At 48.5% G+C, this 17,842-nt stretch overlaps 2 protein-coding genes across 3 annotated transcripts in view; both read left to right on the forward strand.

Annotated features, from left to right (window-relative positions):
* The window catches only part of LOC121663727 (ubiquitin), a 1,464-nt gene extending 1,249 nt beyond the window's left edge, over positions 1 to 215 (forward strand). For both annotated transcript variants that reach the window (XM_042026298.1, XM_042026297.1), the window contains exon 2: positions 1 to 215. This exon is cut by the window's left edge and continues 177 nt beyond it. In XM_042026298.1, coding sequence (XP_041882232.1) covers positions 1 to 63 — 63 coding nt within the window. In that variant the 3' untranslated portion in view covers positions 64 to 215.
* Positions 216 to 5,740: 5,525 nt separating this feature from the next.
* On the forward strand, positions 5,741 to 16,831 carry LOC121663725 (transient receptor potential cation channel subfamily V member 2-like). Its single transcript, XM_042026294.1, has 17 exons — positions 5,741 to 6,126; positions 6,341 to 6,503; positions 7,803 to 8,058; positions 8,682 to 8,815; positions 9,125 to 9,277; positions 9,845 to 9,985; positions 10,464 to 10,762; positions 11,139 to 11,315; positions 11,734 to 11,892; positions 12,019 to 12,114; positions 12,600 to 12,670; positions 12,975 to 13,140; positions 13,822 to 13,888; positions 13,970 to 14,277; positions 14,565 to 14,683; positions 15,137 to 15,231; positions 15,951 to 16,831. Exons 2-17 carry the CDS (start codon positions 6,416 to 6,418, stop codon positions 16,079 to 16,081), a joined length of 2,460 nt encoding a protein of 819 aa, XP_041882228.1. The 5' UTR covers positions 5,741 to 6,126; positions 6,341 to 6,415; the 3' UTR covers positions 16,082 to 16,831.
* Positions 16,832 to 17,842: the final 1,011 nt, after the last annotated feature.

The raw sequence follows: 17,842 nt of genomic DNA on the forward strand, positions 1-17,842 counted from the left end.
GACTACAACATCCAGAAGGAATCCACCCTGCACCTGGTGCTGCGCCTGAGGGGTGGCTGTTAAGTTCTTTTGCATCTTGCTTGACACCAGGATTGCCAGTGGCACTTGTGTTTGCACTGTAGTTCTTCAATGTCTTAATATTAAGTTAATGCAAGCTTGAGTAACTGCTGAACAACGTCTGTTGAAATGCTAATAAAGTTTTCTGTTGCACATTACACCCGGTAGTCTGTCTGAGTTCAAGCAAGTGAAACTGGTGTATTAAGTGAAATGCTTCGGCTTTTCTCATGGCAGTTTTAGCCTGTCTGCATGTATAATGAGGACCAACCTTGTGGTTAAAATGGATCTAGATTAAAATCTAATGAAGTGCTAATAATACCATGTTGTTTCTTTTTCCTGGAGTTTAGCAGCACTCTAGTTCCAGGTGGGATATAAAGACCCCACAAAAGGGATGTGGTGGTCCTTGTAGGGGGTGGGTTTTGCTGCAAGTTGGGAACTTGGAGCATGTTTAAGTTGTCTGTGCTGGGCCTGAGGGGCTGCAGCGCCTGACACTGCTCTGAAGGGACTCTGTGGGTGGGGGTGATTCTCTGGGCCATGGTCGGGGGAGGGCTGGTCACAGTGGGGATTGTGTGGTGGGTGGGAGGGAAGGTGCCCCTTGCTGGCTCCAGGGTAAATGGCAATAGGTGGCTGAGCAGTGTAAAAACTGCTTGATTTGATATGTTGAAGTTCTACACAGTCATTTGTGCCAAAAAGGGAGGTAGTTCCCACTGAAGTCTGGGTTTGTTTTGTTTTTTTTTTTTTTTTTTTTTTTTTGTGGGGTGGGTTAAGGAATCTCAAACAAGTGGGGTTGGGCTGGGTTAGTTGAGGTGCTGTGGTGGGTCTTTAGAGGCAGATGTAATACCCATGTACCTTCCCCCAAAAACTCCCCCAGGTTGTGAGGGTGCCTCTCAGTGTTTCCACCTGTTGAATTCTGCCAGCCTTGGACAGGGAGTCCTGGCCCCCATCTGCGTGTGCAGAGTCTGTGCTGCTGCTCTACGCTTTTCCCCCAAAAGCTGTGTTAGGCACCATCTTGGTCTATGTTTTTATCCCCTGGAGTGCTGCTGTGAAAGTTTGTTCCTCTTGAATTTCATCTCTGAGCATCTGTGGTAAGTGTTGCACTTAACAAGAAATTAAGCCAAAAAGTTGCTCTTTCATAGAAAATGCACACTGACTTCTGTGTGGGTTTGAGGGTTATAGCCATAATAGGATTTTTGGTTTTTTAGGAGCAGGGCTTGCTTCCCTCTCTGCTGAGCTGGCAGAAACACAAAGTTCTGTAAATATTTGCTGTCTCTGCTGTAAGAGAGACTTCCCTTAGTTTGAGTTTTCCTGCAATTGCTTCTTTGTGGTGGTTGCAGTTTAACCACCTGGCAGGCTGCCCAGTGGGGCTGCCCGGGCACCTTCCTGGGAGGGCCTCAAGAGCCATGGAAATGGTTCTGGGCACCCAACTCAGGGTGGCCCTGGTTAAGCAGGAGGCTTGACAGGGTGACCTCAAAATGTCCCTTCCGGCCCCAACCATTCCCTGCCTCTCTGAAGTGGGTGTCTTAGCCCTGCTCTGTGCTCAGCCCTGTCTGAAGTCCCTGAGCAGTTCATAGGCCACAGGAGATAAGGCACTGAATAACCTGATGTTCCTTATCTTCCTGCTGGGGTTTGGGGTGGCCTGCAGGGACAGGGACCCCAGGGAGGTGACAGGAGGGGTCTGCACAGGCCCCACTCTTTGCTTTGGTTTTTGGCCTGAGCCAAACTGGTACCTGGGGTGTTCCAGGTGTGGGTGGTCCAGAGCTGCACATGGAGCCTGCTTTAACCTCCTGAGCTGTGAGCAGGGTGAGAAATGGGAATGTTCAGGCATTCTGTGGTTTGGGGAACAGCTCGGCCCTGGCTGAGGCAGCGTGGCCCATTGTGTGGCACTGAGTGTCCCTGGGCTGCTTTCCTCAGCCCTCCCCATGGGAAGATTTCCTGAGGTGAAGCTTGTGCTGGGAATTAACTCTGCATTTCTTCTTAGAAATGCCCAGAACAGCACATCCTTAGGGCCAGAGAGTGAAATCTCCCAGTGGTGTGGCGTTGCAGCAGTCCCTGGGTGAGGTGTGGGGCTGGGCTGGGTGTGGATTGCTGTGAGGGGACAGGGACACCTGTGCTGGAATTCTGTGTCCTTGCAGGAGCTGTGGGATCCCCCAGCTGATGGAGGGATAACAGTCACATGCAGGAAGAGATGACCGCAGGGATTTCTTCATTAATGAGAAAAAAATCCTTGCAATTTATTGTAAGTTACGTGAATTAGGGAAATGTATATAAATCACAAGGAAATGGGAATATCAATTTGTATAACATGCATTGTTTACACTGAAGTTATTAGCATCAAACAAAGTAAGATGTCAGACAGTACAAATGACTGATGTTGTTAAAATACACTTTTTTTTGATTCCTACAATATGGTGGTACCTCTAAAAGTCTTCTTACACACAACTATTCATAACTAAAATAAGAATTTAATAGGTTTTACCCAGAATCTCTATGCTGTTAGAATAATCTTAATGCTCCCATATTTACAACAGATTCTGGTAATATCTTTTAATCCTGCTCTAATCTGAGTTTTGTGGCTGGCCTTTGAGTTTTTTTCTTATTGCTTCAGTTAATTTCTAGCCTGCTCTCCCTTAAAAAAATCAAACAAACCCCCAAAACCACAAACAAAAAGAAAAACCAGCCAAGATTTCAGGGGTTTTGTCTTCTGTGCTTAAAAAAAAGCACACCTGTAAAAAGATAAATGAAATAACCCATTATACTGGGGTTTGGATACTTCTGGGGCATTTTCCTTTAGCAGCTGCCCCACAACATAATCCTATAGGGGAAGTGAGGGTTAAGGCAGATGAGCACTGGGAATAAATCCCTCGGTATTTCTGCGATCTTGTCCACAGCAACAAAGGCTGTGTTTGAAGATCCTTGGCTGCCCAATTCGGCCAGTTTGGAATTCCGATTGCCTCGGTGGCCACAGGATGTCACTGTTCCTCCACAAAGGGATTTGTTTTCCATCTGCCGCTGGATTTCCTATTTTGCTGCTCTTTGATTGTCAGCAGAGCATTCCTACAGGCTGTGATCCTACAGAAAGGGATACATCAAGTAGAAAGATACTTCCATTTTAGGAATAAGAGAGCTGGATGGTTCCCTCAAAGGCCTGAGAAGAATATAGATTGGAGCCTTGAAATGTTATGATGTGGAACTTGCAGTTCCAGAAATAAGATGGAAATAATCATGGAGATTGAGTTCCCTGGGCTATCAGACAAGTTCTGACAAGGGATTATATTTAAGAATATTTATGTTTCAGATTGGGCACTGGCTGGTGTCTCTAGAGGTACTGATTTTTATCTGTAACTAAGAAATGAAGCTACTAAAATTCATCACTTCAGTGTGGCTTTTACAGAACAGTTGCATGGAAAAAAAAAAAGTCAGGCCTTGCAAAAACACTTGCTGTTTTCCCAAGTATGAAAATACACCTTTAAAAGAAACTATTTTTTTCTTTTGCTGGCCTACCTCTTGTATTTGAGAGAATTCTAATTCTCCACCTTTGCATGTTGTTATTACAGGTTTTCCTCCTCCTGTGAAGATGATTTTGAGCTGCTACACCTGAGAGTGGCCATAGATCAATCCTGTAGCTAAATTACAGGTGACATTGAACTTCTATTTACAGCATACTGAAAGCATGGTACTAATCATAAGACTATTATGTTTTTCAGTGTCTGGTAAAAATGGGAACTGAGGTGAAATGTGCTTGTTTCCATCTTTTCCAAAGTTGTTCTTCTTCATGCTTCCATTTGCCTTTTGTTTAAGCAGGCTCCAGTCATTGCTTTTTCTGCTGTGAATTACTCATCTATGATTTATAATTATGAAGATATTTGATAATGTTATTGAATGAAAAACACTTGCCTTGAAATTTCACTTGGCAGTTTGACTTCTCTCTTCCCAGATTTCCACCGAGTGTGTCTCTCCTGTCAGGAGAAACTCGGACACATCTCATGAGTAAAAGAAGCAATTGTGAGATTCCTTCGTGTTCCTCCACAGAAAAGCCTCAAAAAGCAAGAGGAGAATTCAGGCTGACAGACAGGTGACATTAAATTGCTGCTTTTATTCTCCCTGCTCTGTGTTTCTATGCTCCCCGGGGCTCTGTTTGGCTGTGGTGACCTCTCAGCTGGCAGCGATTCCTTTCCCAGCAAACTGCACATTCCTCTCCCTCCGTGCAAGCTATTAAAAGCAGATGTGCAGGGAGAGCTCTGTTATGATGCACTTCTGTGGGCTGATTTCATTCCTTGGCTGGAGTGGTGGGATGCCTCCCAGGAAAGCTGGAGAAGGAGCCCAAGAGGATTTAAACCCAGAAGTCTGAGCTAAACTCCTGGGCCTGAAGCTCTGTTGATATCACAGTAAATGAAGTGTAACACAGCTAAGGTAAACTGAGCTAAATCAGTGCAAGGCTGGAATGAGGGAGGGATTGGAGAGATTAGATCTGATCTTGCATTTATCTGTTTGTTCTTTAGAGGCTGTTCTGTGGGTCTTAATAAATCATTAAGAAACCCTCATGGAAAGAAAAAGCAGCTTTGCCTTGTCCCTGGGCCAGCTTCATTTTGAAACACAGAAATCTTGAGAAATAAGGTTGTAATCTCCTGCAAAGCCATGAGGAGGAAAAAGGCACCGTGCCATTTAATTGGTGTATTTATAGGGAGGTCATCTCACAGCCTGCATCTGACTCAAAGCCGAAGCCATCTGGGAATGTTTCCGTGGGTGACGACCACATTCCAGGAAACGTCACAGCATCTGCAGCCCTGTGGGATGAGGATTGCTTCAGGCTCTCCTTTGGCTCAGGATAGGTTTGGAAGAAGGAAGCCACAGCCAGAGTTTAGTGTGTCATGCTGTGACACCCCTTCTCCGTGTTTTTGGGCCAGTGGTTAACCTCACTTCTGGGATTTCTCCTGGAATGTGCCCCTACTGTCAAGGTGTTGATTAGAAGAGCTCTTCACCCTCGTGTTCATTAATAAGATTTCCTAGCTGAGCTCTAGAACACATGAATGGCTTTGTGAAGGATCAGGAGTACAGGTGGGAATCATTGGAGCAGCATTCCTTTGGGAAAGAAAGGCTATTGAGGCAGTGGGTGCTGGGTGGTGCAGGAAGTGATCCCACTGCCTCCTGGGGAGAGGGGGAGCTGAAACAGGAGGTGTGGGCTGGTGTCCTCTGTTTCCCAGGAGTCCTGTTTTGTGAGGGGAAAGTGAAGCAGTTTTGGGGGGTGTGTGCCCAAGGACAGTCTGTTGTGGGGTGGGAGGGCAATCCCTGCTCCCAGGAGAAGCCTCTCCCAGACTCTTCTCCTTTGGAGAAAAAATGGGTGCTAGAGCAGACGAAGTAACCAGTGGCCTGAGTGTTTGGGCTGCTTTGTGCAGTCCCCTGTGCTCGTGGGCAGCAGCTGACGCTGCACTTCGTGGGGTCACTTCATTTGCTCACAGTTTGTGTCACTGGGGCTGTGCAGCTGTGAGCAGACCTGGCTTCCCACACAAAGTTTGACCTCAGCTGTTTCCAGGGGCTGGGGCTGGGGCTGGCTGGGGGAGCCTCGTGACGGCCTCACAGGGGCTGTGGTGGGAAGGCACGAGGCGTTTCCTCCCTGTGTGCAGGCAGGGGTTAAGCATTCTGAATTTGCAGTAGGCAGCCAGCTTTCCCATATAAGAGCACTGCACTCATTGGCTCTCCCCTCTACTGAGAAATCTCTCTAGTCATTTCCTGTGCAAGCCCTCCTTCACTTCGCAAAAAGCCACACAGTTGAGTGAATAACAGGGATCCGGGGTTATTCCTTCTCCCAGGCAGCTTGGATTCTCTCATGGAGCACCTCCAGCCAGGAGCTCAACTCTGTGCCATTCCCAGGCTGCTGAAATGAACGTGGACTTCTCTGCAGGAGTGGGGGACTCTCACCCATGGATGTAAATAATTTTGGGTCTGCCTTCATGTCAATTAACACTTTTTGGTGCTTGGCTTGGTTTCTGCTGCAAGGTTATTTCCCCTCTGAAGGATCCGTTGGGGTTCCTTGTCAGATCAGTCCTTGGGTGGAGCTTGCAGCAACTTCTGGTAAGTGCTGTGCTCTTCTGACAGCAGGGCTTGGTGCTGCGCTGCTCCAAACGGCTTGGTGAGGTCTCAGAGAGAAATAACTCAGTTCTTGAGGGGTGGGAGTTGAGCTGGCAAGCAGAGAGTGCTCCCTGTGCTTCCCAGGGATGCACAAAGTGGGTGGATACTTCAGAGGGTCCTTTTTTATAGGACCATTTTGCTCTTGCTTTTAACCCAGACGCTCTGTCTGTGCAAGACTGACAATAAATAACTCTCTTGAGTGCTGTGGAGAGATGGAAACTGCAGCTGAGAAATGATTTTGGGGAGAGGAAGACAGAAAAGCACGAGCAAGCTGTTACGGAAGCGCAAATGTCCTTCTAAAGGATTCGGCAAATGTACCAGTAAGTGTTTTGGGGAAGGAAGGAGGTCTGAAATGGGATTAAAGGGTGTGTGCAGAGGAATGTTTGTCACTAGAGCGCAGACTAAACTGAATGGCTGAGTTATCATAACGGTCTGTCTCCAAATCAGCCCTTGGCTTTCCTGCTGTGAGCTGCATAAAGATGTTCTGTGGCCCTTTTCTGCCTAGACCTGTGTTTTTTCACACCCTAACCCAAGCCAAAATGCTTAAGCTGCGTCCATTTACCTCTTTGCTGGTGCAGGCTATGGAGTCTGGCTGTAGTCGCAGCAAGGGAGATTTCTCTTCAGAGGAAACCTGTTAACCATTTGGAGGGAGTGCATGGGAATGAGAAGGAGTTATTAACCAAAGCTCTGCTGCAGGTTGGTAATTGTGGATGTTTAATTGCTGCCTCACAAACTGTGTGAATCTGCAGCCACACTTCAGGCAGCGTGCCTCGGGTGTGGTCTGAGATGTACTCAGACAGGCATGAAGAGAGGCGAAAAAGAGTTCAGGAAGCATTAGTTGAACCAAGGGGGCTGGCTGGGAGCTCTGCTGGCTACTGATGCTCTCTGTGCAGCAAATCTGGTCGAGCTGTGCTCTCTGCAGGCTCCCAGGGCTGTGAGTGTCCTCAGGGCAGGGGGAGTGTGTCTGCCTGAGCTGTGGAGCTGGGAGCTCAAATTCTGCGCTCACATGGATAGCCAGCAGCTCCAAATGCTGGGGAGATCACACTCATTTTGCCCCAGGATGAAATGTCAGAGTGCCTGGCGGGAACACAGTTTGTGCAGGTGTTTTTTCCCTGTACAAACAGCCTAAAGCTTCCCAGCAGGGACCGTGAGCAAACTCATCACTGTTCCAAAGCAGGCCTACAGTGAACTTTCATCTTTTTGGCCACTTGGTGACCAGCCTGTGCCTGTGCTGGTTGCACTGAGACAAGAACAATGATCACAGACTCCTAAAGAGCCACTTTCCTTGCCTTTTATGTCAGGAACATGTGCTGCTGCCAACAGGTGAGGTCATCTCACACAGGGGCTTCAGATGTGCTGCAGATGAGTTGCCTGTGCTTCATGAACTGCTTTTAAACTTCTCCTCTACTGGAACCCCATTTAAGACCCTGATCCTTTATTCAAATACTCCTCCTGTGCAGAGTTTTACCAAATCTCCCTCTCAAGGGACCTGTGGTCAACCTGGGAACTTTCCTTGTGTTGCACTGAACACCTTTGGGGCTTGTGCAGAAATTGTGTTAATTCTCCCCATCCCTCGCAGGTTTAGTGCCCCAACAGGGAGCATCTTTGTTGATCTACAGGACCATCTCTCCTGGCAATGGATAAGTTCACAAACGGGCAGCCAGGCCCAGCTCAGAGGAACAGGTTCATGGGATTGCTAGAAACTGATGACAGCATCCAGGAAGACAAACCTGCATCGAGTCAAAAGGAAGAAAGGTCGGAACATGGAAGGAAAGGAGAGCCACAACCCTTGGAGACACCTTATCAGAAGGAGAGCAGTGACTTTGCCCCTAAAATCAAGGTTAATCTGAACTATCGGCCAGGACTTGTCAGCAAGTGAGTAACTTTTGGGCATTTGAGCAGTTTGGGTTGTGATCCAGGTGATCCACACTGATCCTGCCTGGTGGGAGCCTATGGATTTTCCCAAGTCTAAACTAAAAGTGGCAATGTGTTAATATTACAGGCATGGGGTGGAGGTAATTAAAAGTAGCAAGGGGATGTATTAGGGTTCTGGAGGGTGCCCACGTGTGTGGGGTGTGTTGGGTGTGATTTGGGTCGGTGTGAACTGACTCCAGTGAGCCTCACACGGAGCCCTGTCCAGCTGAGCTGCTCCTGCCAGCGCTGTGAACCAGCCTGAGCGAGCTCCCACCGTGTGATGGGCCTGACTCTGGTCCTGCAGCTATCTTGGGCTCTCTCTCTGCTCTGGATGCGTGCCAGGGTTGCACATCAGCCTGGATCTGGGAACAGCTCCAGCTGATGGAAAGAGCAGCCGCTTAAGAGAATTCTGGGAAATAACTGTCTCTATTTTTCCCTTGACTCAAAAATAAAATACTTGAGTGGTTCCCCCCCCCCCCCCCAACAAACTCTCCTCTGTCTCTCTCCTTTCTCCCACTAGAACTCGTGACATGCTCTTGTCTCTGCTCTCCAGAACTTCCTAACACTTTGCATTTGTCCCGCAGCCAGAAGGACCCGAATCGCTTTGACAGGGACCGGCTGTTCAGCGCCGTGGTGAGGGGCAGCCCCGAGGCACTGGATGGTTTGCTGGAGTACTTAAGGAGGAACTCCAAATTCCTCACCAATTCCGAATACACAGGTAGATTCCTGCTCCTGGAATTGTTTGTAATTCACAGGGTTAGCAGAGCCAGCACATGTCAGTGTAGGAGGGGAGCAGGGGAACCTCCTCGTGGTTCTTTGCTTTCTCCAGCTCTCTGTCTCCTTTTCTTTTCCTTATGTTGAGGAGAATGCCATGAATTAAATATAGCCTAATGTTTTTGCCTTAGGACTACTAAAAATACTGATAAAAACCTTTAAAATTATGATTGTATTTGAATTAAGTTCTGAATCAAGCACTACAGCTGTGAGCAAAGCACACACACAAAACCCACTCAATTCTCTCTGCTAGATGCAAAGACTGGGAAGACCTGCTTAATGAAAGCCTTGCTGAACTTAAAAAATGGGAAGAATGACACAATCCCAGTCTTGCTGGAAATAGACCAGAAGACACAGAATCCCAGGCCACTTGTCAACGTGTCGTGCTCTGACTGTTTCTACAGAGGTAAGGAAGGATTCTGTGAGATGAGCAGGTAAAAGGAAAAGGAAAAAGAGGGGAACTGGAGCTCCTGCAGCACTGCAGCCCCAGGGTTCTGGTGCAGTCACACACAGCCCACTCACCTTTTAGTTCTGATTCTGGTGCTGCATCTTCTTCAGTCTTGAGTTATACCCTCCTTGGTCTGTAGAACAGAAATGATACCTGTTTAATAACTCAAGAAATGAGGTGATTTGCTTGGGAAAGTATAAGAAGCACTTGTAAAAATGAAAAAGAAGTGGTCTGTCACTGTTAAGTGAGTTCTGCTGTTTGGTTGTGCTCTGAACAGCAGCGTGGCCGTGTACTTGTGGGGTTGTCTCAATCCTCTCATGGCTGCTTGGGCTCTCAGTGCCAGGCAGGGGGAATTGCCTGCTCTGGTGTTGAATTTCTGATGGTTTTGAGGCTTGTTGAAAGCCCTCAGCTGGCAGCCATCCCTGAGGCTGCTGTTGCTGTGCAGAACACACAGCCAGCAGTGGTGACATCGCGTCCTGTCCCCCTGAGAGTGGCACAGAGCGACAGGGTTTGCTCTGTCCTCAGGCCAGACAGCCCTGCACATTGCCATAGAGAAAAGGAGCCTTGATTTGGTGAAGCTGCTGGTGGAGAATGGAGCTGATGTCCACGCCAGAGCCCACGGTGAATTCTTCAGGAAGAAGAAAGAAGGAGTTTACTTTTATTTTGGTGAGTCACATGAAACCTGTTCCTCTGGGGTTTTTAGTGCCCTACTCTATGCTATGCCACTAATTTTAGCTGGGTTTGCCCCTCTGTTGCCATCTTCAGTGTCCTTTAATCAAGCCCTTGACTTATTTAAATGGCAGGATTACATCTGGGGTGTCCACTGAGCATTTCCATCATCTTTGGGTTTATGTGTTTAATCCTGTCTGAGTGGCTTCAGGCAAAGACCAATACTTGGTTAGTCTGGATTTAGAGATCAGTTTGAGATCTGGGAAGGTGTTTCAGCTGCCCGCAGACACAGAGTAATTGTTTATTACAAAACCCTTTCTAATCTAGAGATGCTGAGACAGAACTTGTTCTCTGTTTCAGTGATAAAACTCTGGACTAAACATATTTTTCTGGGATTGGTTTTTTTCCCCCTTTCTTTAATTCTTTCTCACCCCTTTCTGCTTCTTCTCCAAATGCTGTGTCCTGATCTCTCCAGGTGAACTTCCCCTCTCCTTGGCTGCCTGTACCAACCAGCTTGATGTGGTGGATTATCTCCTAAACAACCCCCACCAGAAAGCCAGGCTGCAGGAGCAGGACACCCAGGGCAACACAGTCCTCCACGCCCTGGTGATGATTGCAGATGACACCGAGGAGAACACCAAGTTTGTGAGCACGACCTACGTTGAGCTCCTGAAGGCGGGCGTGAAGCTCGACCCGACGTGCAAACTGGAGGAGATTGTGAACTATGATGGGTTAAATCCCCTGCAGCTTGCTGCCAAGACAGGCAAAGTGGAGGTAGAGACAACCAGAGGGGAGCCCTGGGGTTGCTGAGGAGCAGGGATGGTGTCCAGTGGGGTTTGGGGTGGGAGTAACTTGCACCCAGCCCGTGGTGACGCTGCTGACGGGGCAGTGCCACAGGTGACCTCCAAGGCACTCAGTTGTGTCCTGCAAAGCCTCAGCTGGCTGCTGCTGCTCTCCCTGCCCCGTCCCTGTTCCCTGGACTGAAGCTGGTTCCTCTCCTGGGGGAGCCAGATGTGGTTGGTTGCCTGCTTTTAGCCAGATCCAGGTGTTTGATAAGGCACAAATCCAGGGGTGCTGCACAGGGAAGTGCTTTGGGTGCATGGTGTCCTTCTGCACCTTCAGCCCAGGAATATTCTCCTGTTTGTGTCAGATCTTCAGGCACATCATCCAGAGGGAGATCAAGGACCCCGTGTACCGGCACCTGTCCCGCAAGTTCACCGAGTGGACCTACGGCCCCATCCACGTGTCCCTCTATGACCTGTCCTCCCTGGACAGCTTCGAGGAGAACTCTGTGCTGGAGATCCTGGCCTACAGCAGTGACACACCAGTGAGGCTCTCACCAGGGCTCAGACAGCTCTTTCTGTCCTTTATAGTGTTGCTGGCTAAGTGTGCAAAGCGTTTCAAGTTAATGGGGGTTTTCAGGTGATCATTTCTCTGAAAAAAAAAATGGTTCATGGGAAAGCTTGCATATTTTATTATTCAGAGGCTGCTTGGCATGGCTCTGACTGTCCATAATTTGAGAGAAATTTGGATCCTTTTGTTGCTCTAAGCCTTGGTTTGTCCAAATACCTTGATGAAGTGACTTCTATGCAATGGTTGATATCTTTCACACTAAAAGACCTGACTGAATAACCCCTTAGTGACTCCCCAGCTGGAGCAGCTCCAACCCTTAAGAAGACAATCCTCTGGTGAATTCACATTGCTGTTGGCCCACAGGTGCATTTTTGTTGCTTGTTTCCCCACAGAATCGGTACAAGATGGTGGTTTTGGAGCCACTGAACAAACTGCTTCAGCAAAAATGGGAAACATTTGCCTCCAAGAGATTCTACTTCAGCTTCGTCTCCTACTTGTCATTCATGATCATCTTTACAGCCATTGCTTACTATCAGCCCTTAAGGGTAAAGGTAGGTCCAATCTTTTGATCTGGAAGGCCTGGATGGATGGAGCAGGGTTTAAAAGGTTATGGGTGGTTGTTGTCACTGCCTCTGCCTGTCTCCACTGCTTTGGGTGTTTTTGGTTTTGTCTTGCAGCCTTCCTTTCCAGTGGAGTTCACAGCTGGAGGCTTCCTGTGGGTCTCTGGACTGATCATTATCTTGTTAGGAGGCATTTATCTGATCTTTGCTCAGGTAGGGGGATCTCTTGTCTGGTTTCATTGTAAGACAGGGGGAAAAAGGGAGCTATCACTGGCATGGAGGCAGCAGATTCAGATCAGGATGTGCAGGAGTGGATGGCAGGAGGGAATCCTGCTCTGGGACACTCAGTGGGGATCTGGCAGTGACAGGGGCAGCACAAGCCAGGGGAATCATGGTTCCACAACAGCTAATAATTCTGAGAGACTTCTGTGATTTACAGCATTAAAATGCACCCCTGGCATTTAATGCAGGCTATTAATAAAGACATTGGGCTGAGCCATGATTCAGCCCTTGTTTATCCTTGCCCTTTATAAATAAGGCCTTTTTTCATCTGGGAGGGATGAAATTGGGGATCTTGAAGATGAAAGGAGGAGCACGTGGAGCAAAGCTTTCCCGTGGGCCATGGGCTGTGCTGGGCAGGGCTCCCTCTCTCACACAGCCTGGTTTTGATGAATGATGGATTGATCTTCCTCTCCCAGAGCCTGTACCTGCGGAGGAGACGCCAGTCCCTGAAGACCATGTGCTCTGACAGCTGCATCGAGATCCTGATGTACGTCCTGGGGGTTTGGCACAATCCCAGCTCGGGGCTGTTCTCTGTGTGGGCAGCTGCGTTGCCCTAACATTGCTACGGAGCTGGAGAGCAGGAAACACGGATCCTCTGCCACTTTTTCCACCCCTGCTGCCTTCTCCTACTGCTGCCTTTTGTCCTAAGCCTTTGTTGTAGTGGACTTTTCTGGGTGGGGTCTGTCTGCTCCTCGCAGCCTCCTCGAATGTGTTGGTTTTCATTGCAAACATCTACAAGGGGCCTTTTTGCTGAGGTGAGTCCCTGTCACTTCCTCTTGTTTTCTCTCCAGCTTCATCCAGGCCTTCTCCTTGCTGCTGTCAGCAGTCCTGTACGGAGCCAGCTCGGAGAATTACGTGGCAGTGATGGTGTTCTCCCTGCTTTTGGGGTGGGTGAACACCCTGTACTACACCCGGGGCTTCCAGCGCACCGGCATCTACAGTGTCATGATCCAGAAGGTCAGTGCTGGGGGGAAAACCTCTGCAGGAAAAGGTTTTGGGGTGTGAGGAACTGGAATTGATGTGCTATGGAAGCACAGATGTTGCAGAAGGAGGTTAGATCAGTGTCTTCAGCTACAGATGCAGCAAACCACTCGTTTGCTGTCACTGAGCATCCCAGGTGGCAGCAGCTGTGTGTCATAAACCAACTCCAAACTAGCCCTGAAAACCACTGTGAGTTCCCTGGAGCTGCTCAGCTTGGCCTGAGAAGTGTTTCCAGAGCTGTAGAGAAATCTGGGACTAGAAGGGCAAAGCAGAGGTGAAACAAGGTGCCAGGGAAGATCCTGACCACCATTTGTGTAAAGCCAATGGAGATGGAAAGGAAAAAGATGTGTGTGTTGAAATAATTTGGAAACAGCCATATTGGACACCCCACAGGGTATTTATCTGTTTCAAAGATCTATTCATACAAATAGAGCAACAAATAAGTTCATAGTACTGTCAGATTAAGCTGCCAGTGATATTATTTACCTGTGGAAGTAATTTAACACATATTAGCAGTTTCTTAAACTGGATAAAAGGTGGAAACCCTGCTGCCAGTGTTGTTCCTGGGGGCTGGGCTATGATGTGTGAGTGCAGGGGATCATCCTGGTGATTCCATGTGAGGTCAAGAACAGCACTTCCCCCTGGTTTGTGTTTCAGACCATCATGAGAGACCTGCTGCGTTTTCTCCTGGTTTATATGATCTTCCTGTTTGGCTTTGCTGCAGGTGAGCCCTCTCTCAGTGTTATGTGCAAGCTGAGCTGAGGGAAGCAGTTCCCTGAGGACTCAAACTGTGTTTTTCTCCCAGCTCTGGTGACACTGATGGGTGATGCCCCCTCAGTGTCTCAGAACAAGTCCCTGGCTCACCTGGAGAGCACGGGCAGCCACGCCATGTACGGGGGGCTGCTCAGCGTCTCCCTGGAGCTCTTCAAGATCACCATCGGGATGGGTGACCTGGATTTCCAGGAGCACGCCAGGTTCAGATACTTTGTCATGCTCCTGCTGCTGCTGTTTGTGATCCTCACCTACATCCTGCTGCTGAACATGCTGATTGCCCTCATGAGCGAGACTGTCACGGATATTTCTGGCTACAGCAAGAGTGTCTGGAAGCTGCAGGTGAGGCCCAAAGCTCTGCTGGGGTCTCACAGAGTCAGTGGTGGCCGTGCCTGTCTGTCCTAAGCTCAGCTATTAATTTGGGAGTGCGTTTTTAGGTGTATTTACAACTCTTTGCATGATCCTCGTGCACAGGTAACTTGAGGCAGTACTTTGGGGCACTCTGGGGTTGGGTTCCACAGCGATTCTCTAAGTCCAAGGAGTTTCTGAGGGGGGAAGATTTAATGGAAAGGCTGGGCTGGGCTCTGTCTGTGCCTGGTTTCTCTCTGACGTGGGTTTTGTTCTTTCAGAGGGCTATTGCTATTCTAGAAATAGAGAAGGCCTGGCTGTGGCGCCAGGGTGGGAAGAGGAGATCTGGCTGCTTCATGTCAGTGGGGCTCAATAAGAAAGATGAGAGGTGGTGTTTCAGGTAAGACAGATGCTCCATTCCCCCCTCACACTCCAGCCTAGCAGTGGGCTCACAGCCTGGTAACCCTGGAGCACCCCAGGGGATTTCAGCACTGACTCAACCACACATTCCTGGGTACATTCAGATTTGTTGGTGATCGCCAGGCTGGAGGTTTGAGAGCTGGTTGATCCTCCAGCATTGTCACCTTTTGTATTAAGAACATTCCCTGAACTGGAGAATTTTAAAACACAGAGACCAGTGGACAATATGCAGGGGGAGCAGTTATTTTACCTCATGGAGCTTTGATTACAGATCTTTGCTCAAAGAAAAGCTCTGTAAGGTGCTGTTGCTACAGCCAAACCATCAGGGTGGTGTTGGCAGGATGAGCTGGGCTGGGAGGCTGCAGGACAGTGAGATCTGGCTTGAAATGCTGCATTCCAGGCATCAGTGTCTTGTTGCATTTTCTCTCTCCAGAGTAGAGGAAATTAAATGGACAGATTGGGCAAAGGATGTGGGAGTTCTGAAGGAAGAACCTGGGAGCACCAGTGATTCAGAAATAAATCCAGAAGGTAAATTAAATGATGAAGAAAGGTCTGCAGTATCCTTTTAGCTTCCTGCCCAGCAAACTGCTCTTGGCATGTTGTTATGTCCTTGGTCACAGAATTTCAGGCAGGCCAACTTGAAATTGCTTCCCCACAGCAGCATCACTTGTGAGCTGAGAAAATAAAGATTTAGTGTCAGTCTGGACCTGGCCAGAGTTTGGGAACAAACTGAGGATGAAGGAGATGCCATCCCTACTTAGCTCTGGGAGAAATGGGCAGGAAATGCTGCTGGGGAAAAGCAAGGGCTGCTCTTCCTTTTGGCTCAGTAGCCCAAATATGTGATGCTTTTCCTAGGGAAGGTAACATTTAGGATCATTCATCCTGCACATGTTAAAATCACAGAGCTTTTAGAGCCTCAATATGGACATTATCTCTGGCAATGTTGTCAGATTCTGCCTGAGATCTTTGTTTGCTTCCCTTGGTAGACCTGGGAGGAAACTCTGTGGAAAACAGAGCTGTTACTTTCTCTAGAAAGACCTTGTTCAGACTGGCAGAGTTTGGGCAGACGCTCCAGGAGATTTAGACACAACCTCCAGTGTGGATTCCTCCTGGGTTTGGGGAGGTTGCAGTGCTTAAAACATTCTCTGGTGTGTGTTGGGTGTTCCCTGTACCTGCACTCTTCTAAACCTGGGTCCCTTTGTCAGCCTCCTGCTGATGAAGGGCTGTCCTTGCATCCCCTGCTGCAGAGACCAGGTCCTGGAAGCGGCCAGCACAGAAACCACCCCGAGCAGCTGCCTCGGAGGAGCAGTCCCTGCTGCAGCCCCAGCCACCAGCCACAGAGATGGTGCCTCTGCAGGGACAAACCAGAGGGCTTTGACAGCTTTTGGGAATTGCAACCTTGCCTCCATCTTCAAAGGAGCAGTTCTTCCTCTGGCAGCTGGAAGAACTGAAGGCATTGTCAGCAGTAAAGTGCATTTTGTGCAGGACTGTGGTGCAGCCTGTGGCTTTCAGTATTGTCATGCACTTTAATGATTCATTTCCTCTGAAGAAACTGTTTTTACTCGACTTTCTCTGCCTGACACTTTCTTATTACTATGCCCAAAGGTACAATGGTGGGAGCGAGCTCCTGGGGCAGTGGGGAGCATTCTCTGGGAAGGCAGAGCTCTCTGAGCTGTGCAGGGATAATGCTCATGGAATGGCCTGGCTGAGAATGGGCCAGCCTGTTCTTTGGTCACAAGGGACTGCACTGAGGTGCTTTGGAATAAAGAGTGTTGTAGAGTCGTGAAAAGTTGCTGAGGGTGGAGTTGTCTTCTGTGCAAAGCACTGCTGGTGTGAGATGTGAGTGGACAAATACTCACCCTGCAGGCAGCCAGAGCTGCACTGAGCCTGTGGCAGCACCTGCAGTGCTCCGTGGTTAATCCACACCAGGATCCCCATTTTACACTGTTCAGATGAAATTCTTTGCATAATTCTTTGCTTAAAAGCACCGAGAGTGATGTGGATTTCCTGGGCCTGAATCTTTGCATGGTGGATTTCTGGGACTTCTGTTTCTCACAGGTTGCTTTGTCTCTGTAATAAACAGCAGCAGAATCCTGCTCGTGGCCCCTGAGAGGCTGATGGGCCAGCACTTTTTGTGTGGTTTTTGCTTCCTGTTACTCTTGATGGGCATCCTGTCTTGCTGCAAATGTCTGCAAGGACCTCATTACTTTTAGTGACGTGCACCCTGCCTCAGGCAGGAGGTGCAGCCCGCTGTAAACACTGTGGAAAAGATAAAAATGAGCTGTCTCACTTTTCACTCTATTTAACAGTAATAACTTGTAATATTTCTGTAAACAATACAGCAAGTGTACTTAATTGAAAATGTTCATCTTGGGATATATTTTCAGAGCTTCAGTCCTTCTCAGAAAGGGAGAGAAGGTGTTACTAGGGACTATAAGGTCTGATTACTGCTGTGGGGGTTAACTCTTGTTTTTCATGGCCTCGTGTCTGTTTGTGCAGCCACCCCTGAGCATGGAGCTGCTGATGCTGCACTGGATGCACCTTCCAGCCCAGGGAAAGCTTGGTGACAATCCCAGGAAAGCTGCAGACCACAAGGGTTGGCAGCACCTTTCCTTCAGTGAGACAAGCTGTGCAACCTGAGGTCTCTGTCTCAATTCTGCTCTGAGGGAGTGAGGCTTGGAGGTTTTGCTTTCAGAGACCATCTCAATCTTCACTGCATGCACGTGACTGGCAGCAAAAAATTGGTTTTAAAACTTATTCCCTACACTTCAATGGGTTCTTCCCCTGGTGCTGGGCAATTCCCCCTCCAGCCTCACTGCATTGGGACTCTGAGTGGGAACTGACTTTTCTTGCTCCAGCTTCTGTTGTTTTCTTGCTTTGTGAAGCCTTCAGCTGCTTTTTCCATCTATGGCTTTGTCCTAAGTGTTCCCAACAGTTGGCAAGGTGCTCCTATTGCACGGAAGGCTCATCTGGCATATGATAAATCTATCACTGTGCTTGGTGCTGTGCTGTGGTAGGGACTCTTGGAGATTCTAAAGAAATGCAGGATCAAATCTGCCATCCCTGTCTGGAGTCAAAATAAAAGACCTTGCTGGTAGTTTGGGGAAGCTGTGGGCACTGACAGCTTTCAGCATCAGCT

This window comes from Corvus kubaryi, unplaced genomic scaffold (genome assembly GCF_017639235.1).
Source record: "Corvus kubaryi isolate FWS band 111438036 unplaced genomic scaffold, C.kubaryi_AGA036_p1.0 37284, whole genome shotgun sequence".
NCBI lineage: Eukaryota > Metazoa > Chordata > Aves > Passeriformes > Corvidae > Corvus > Corvus kubaryi.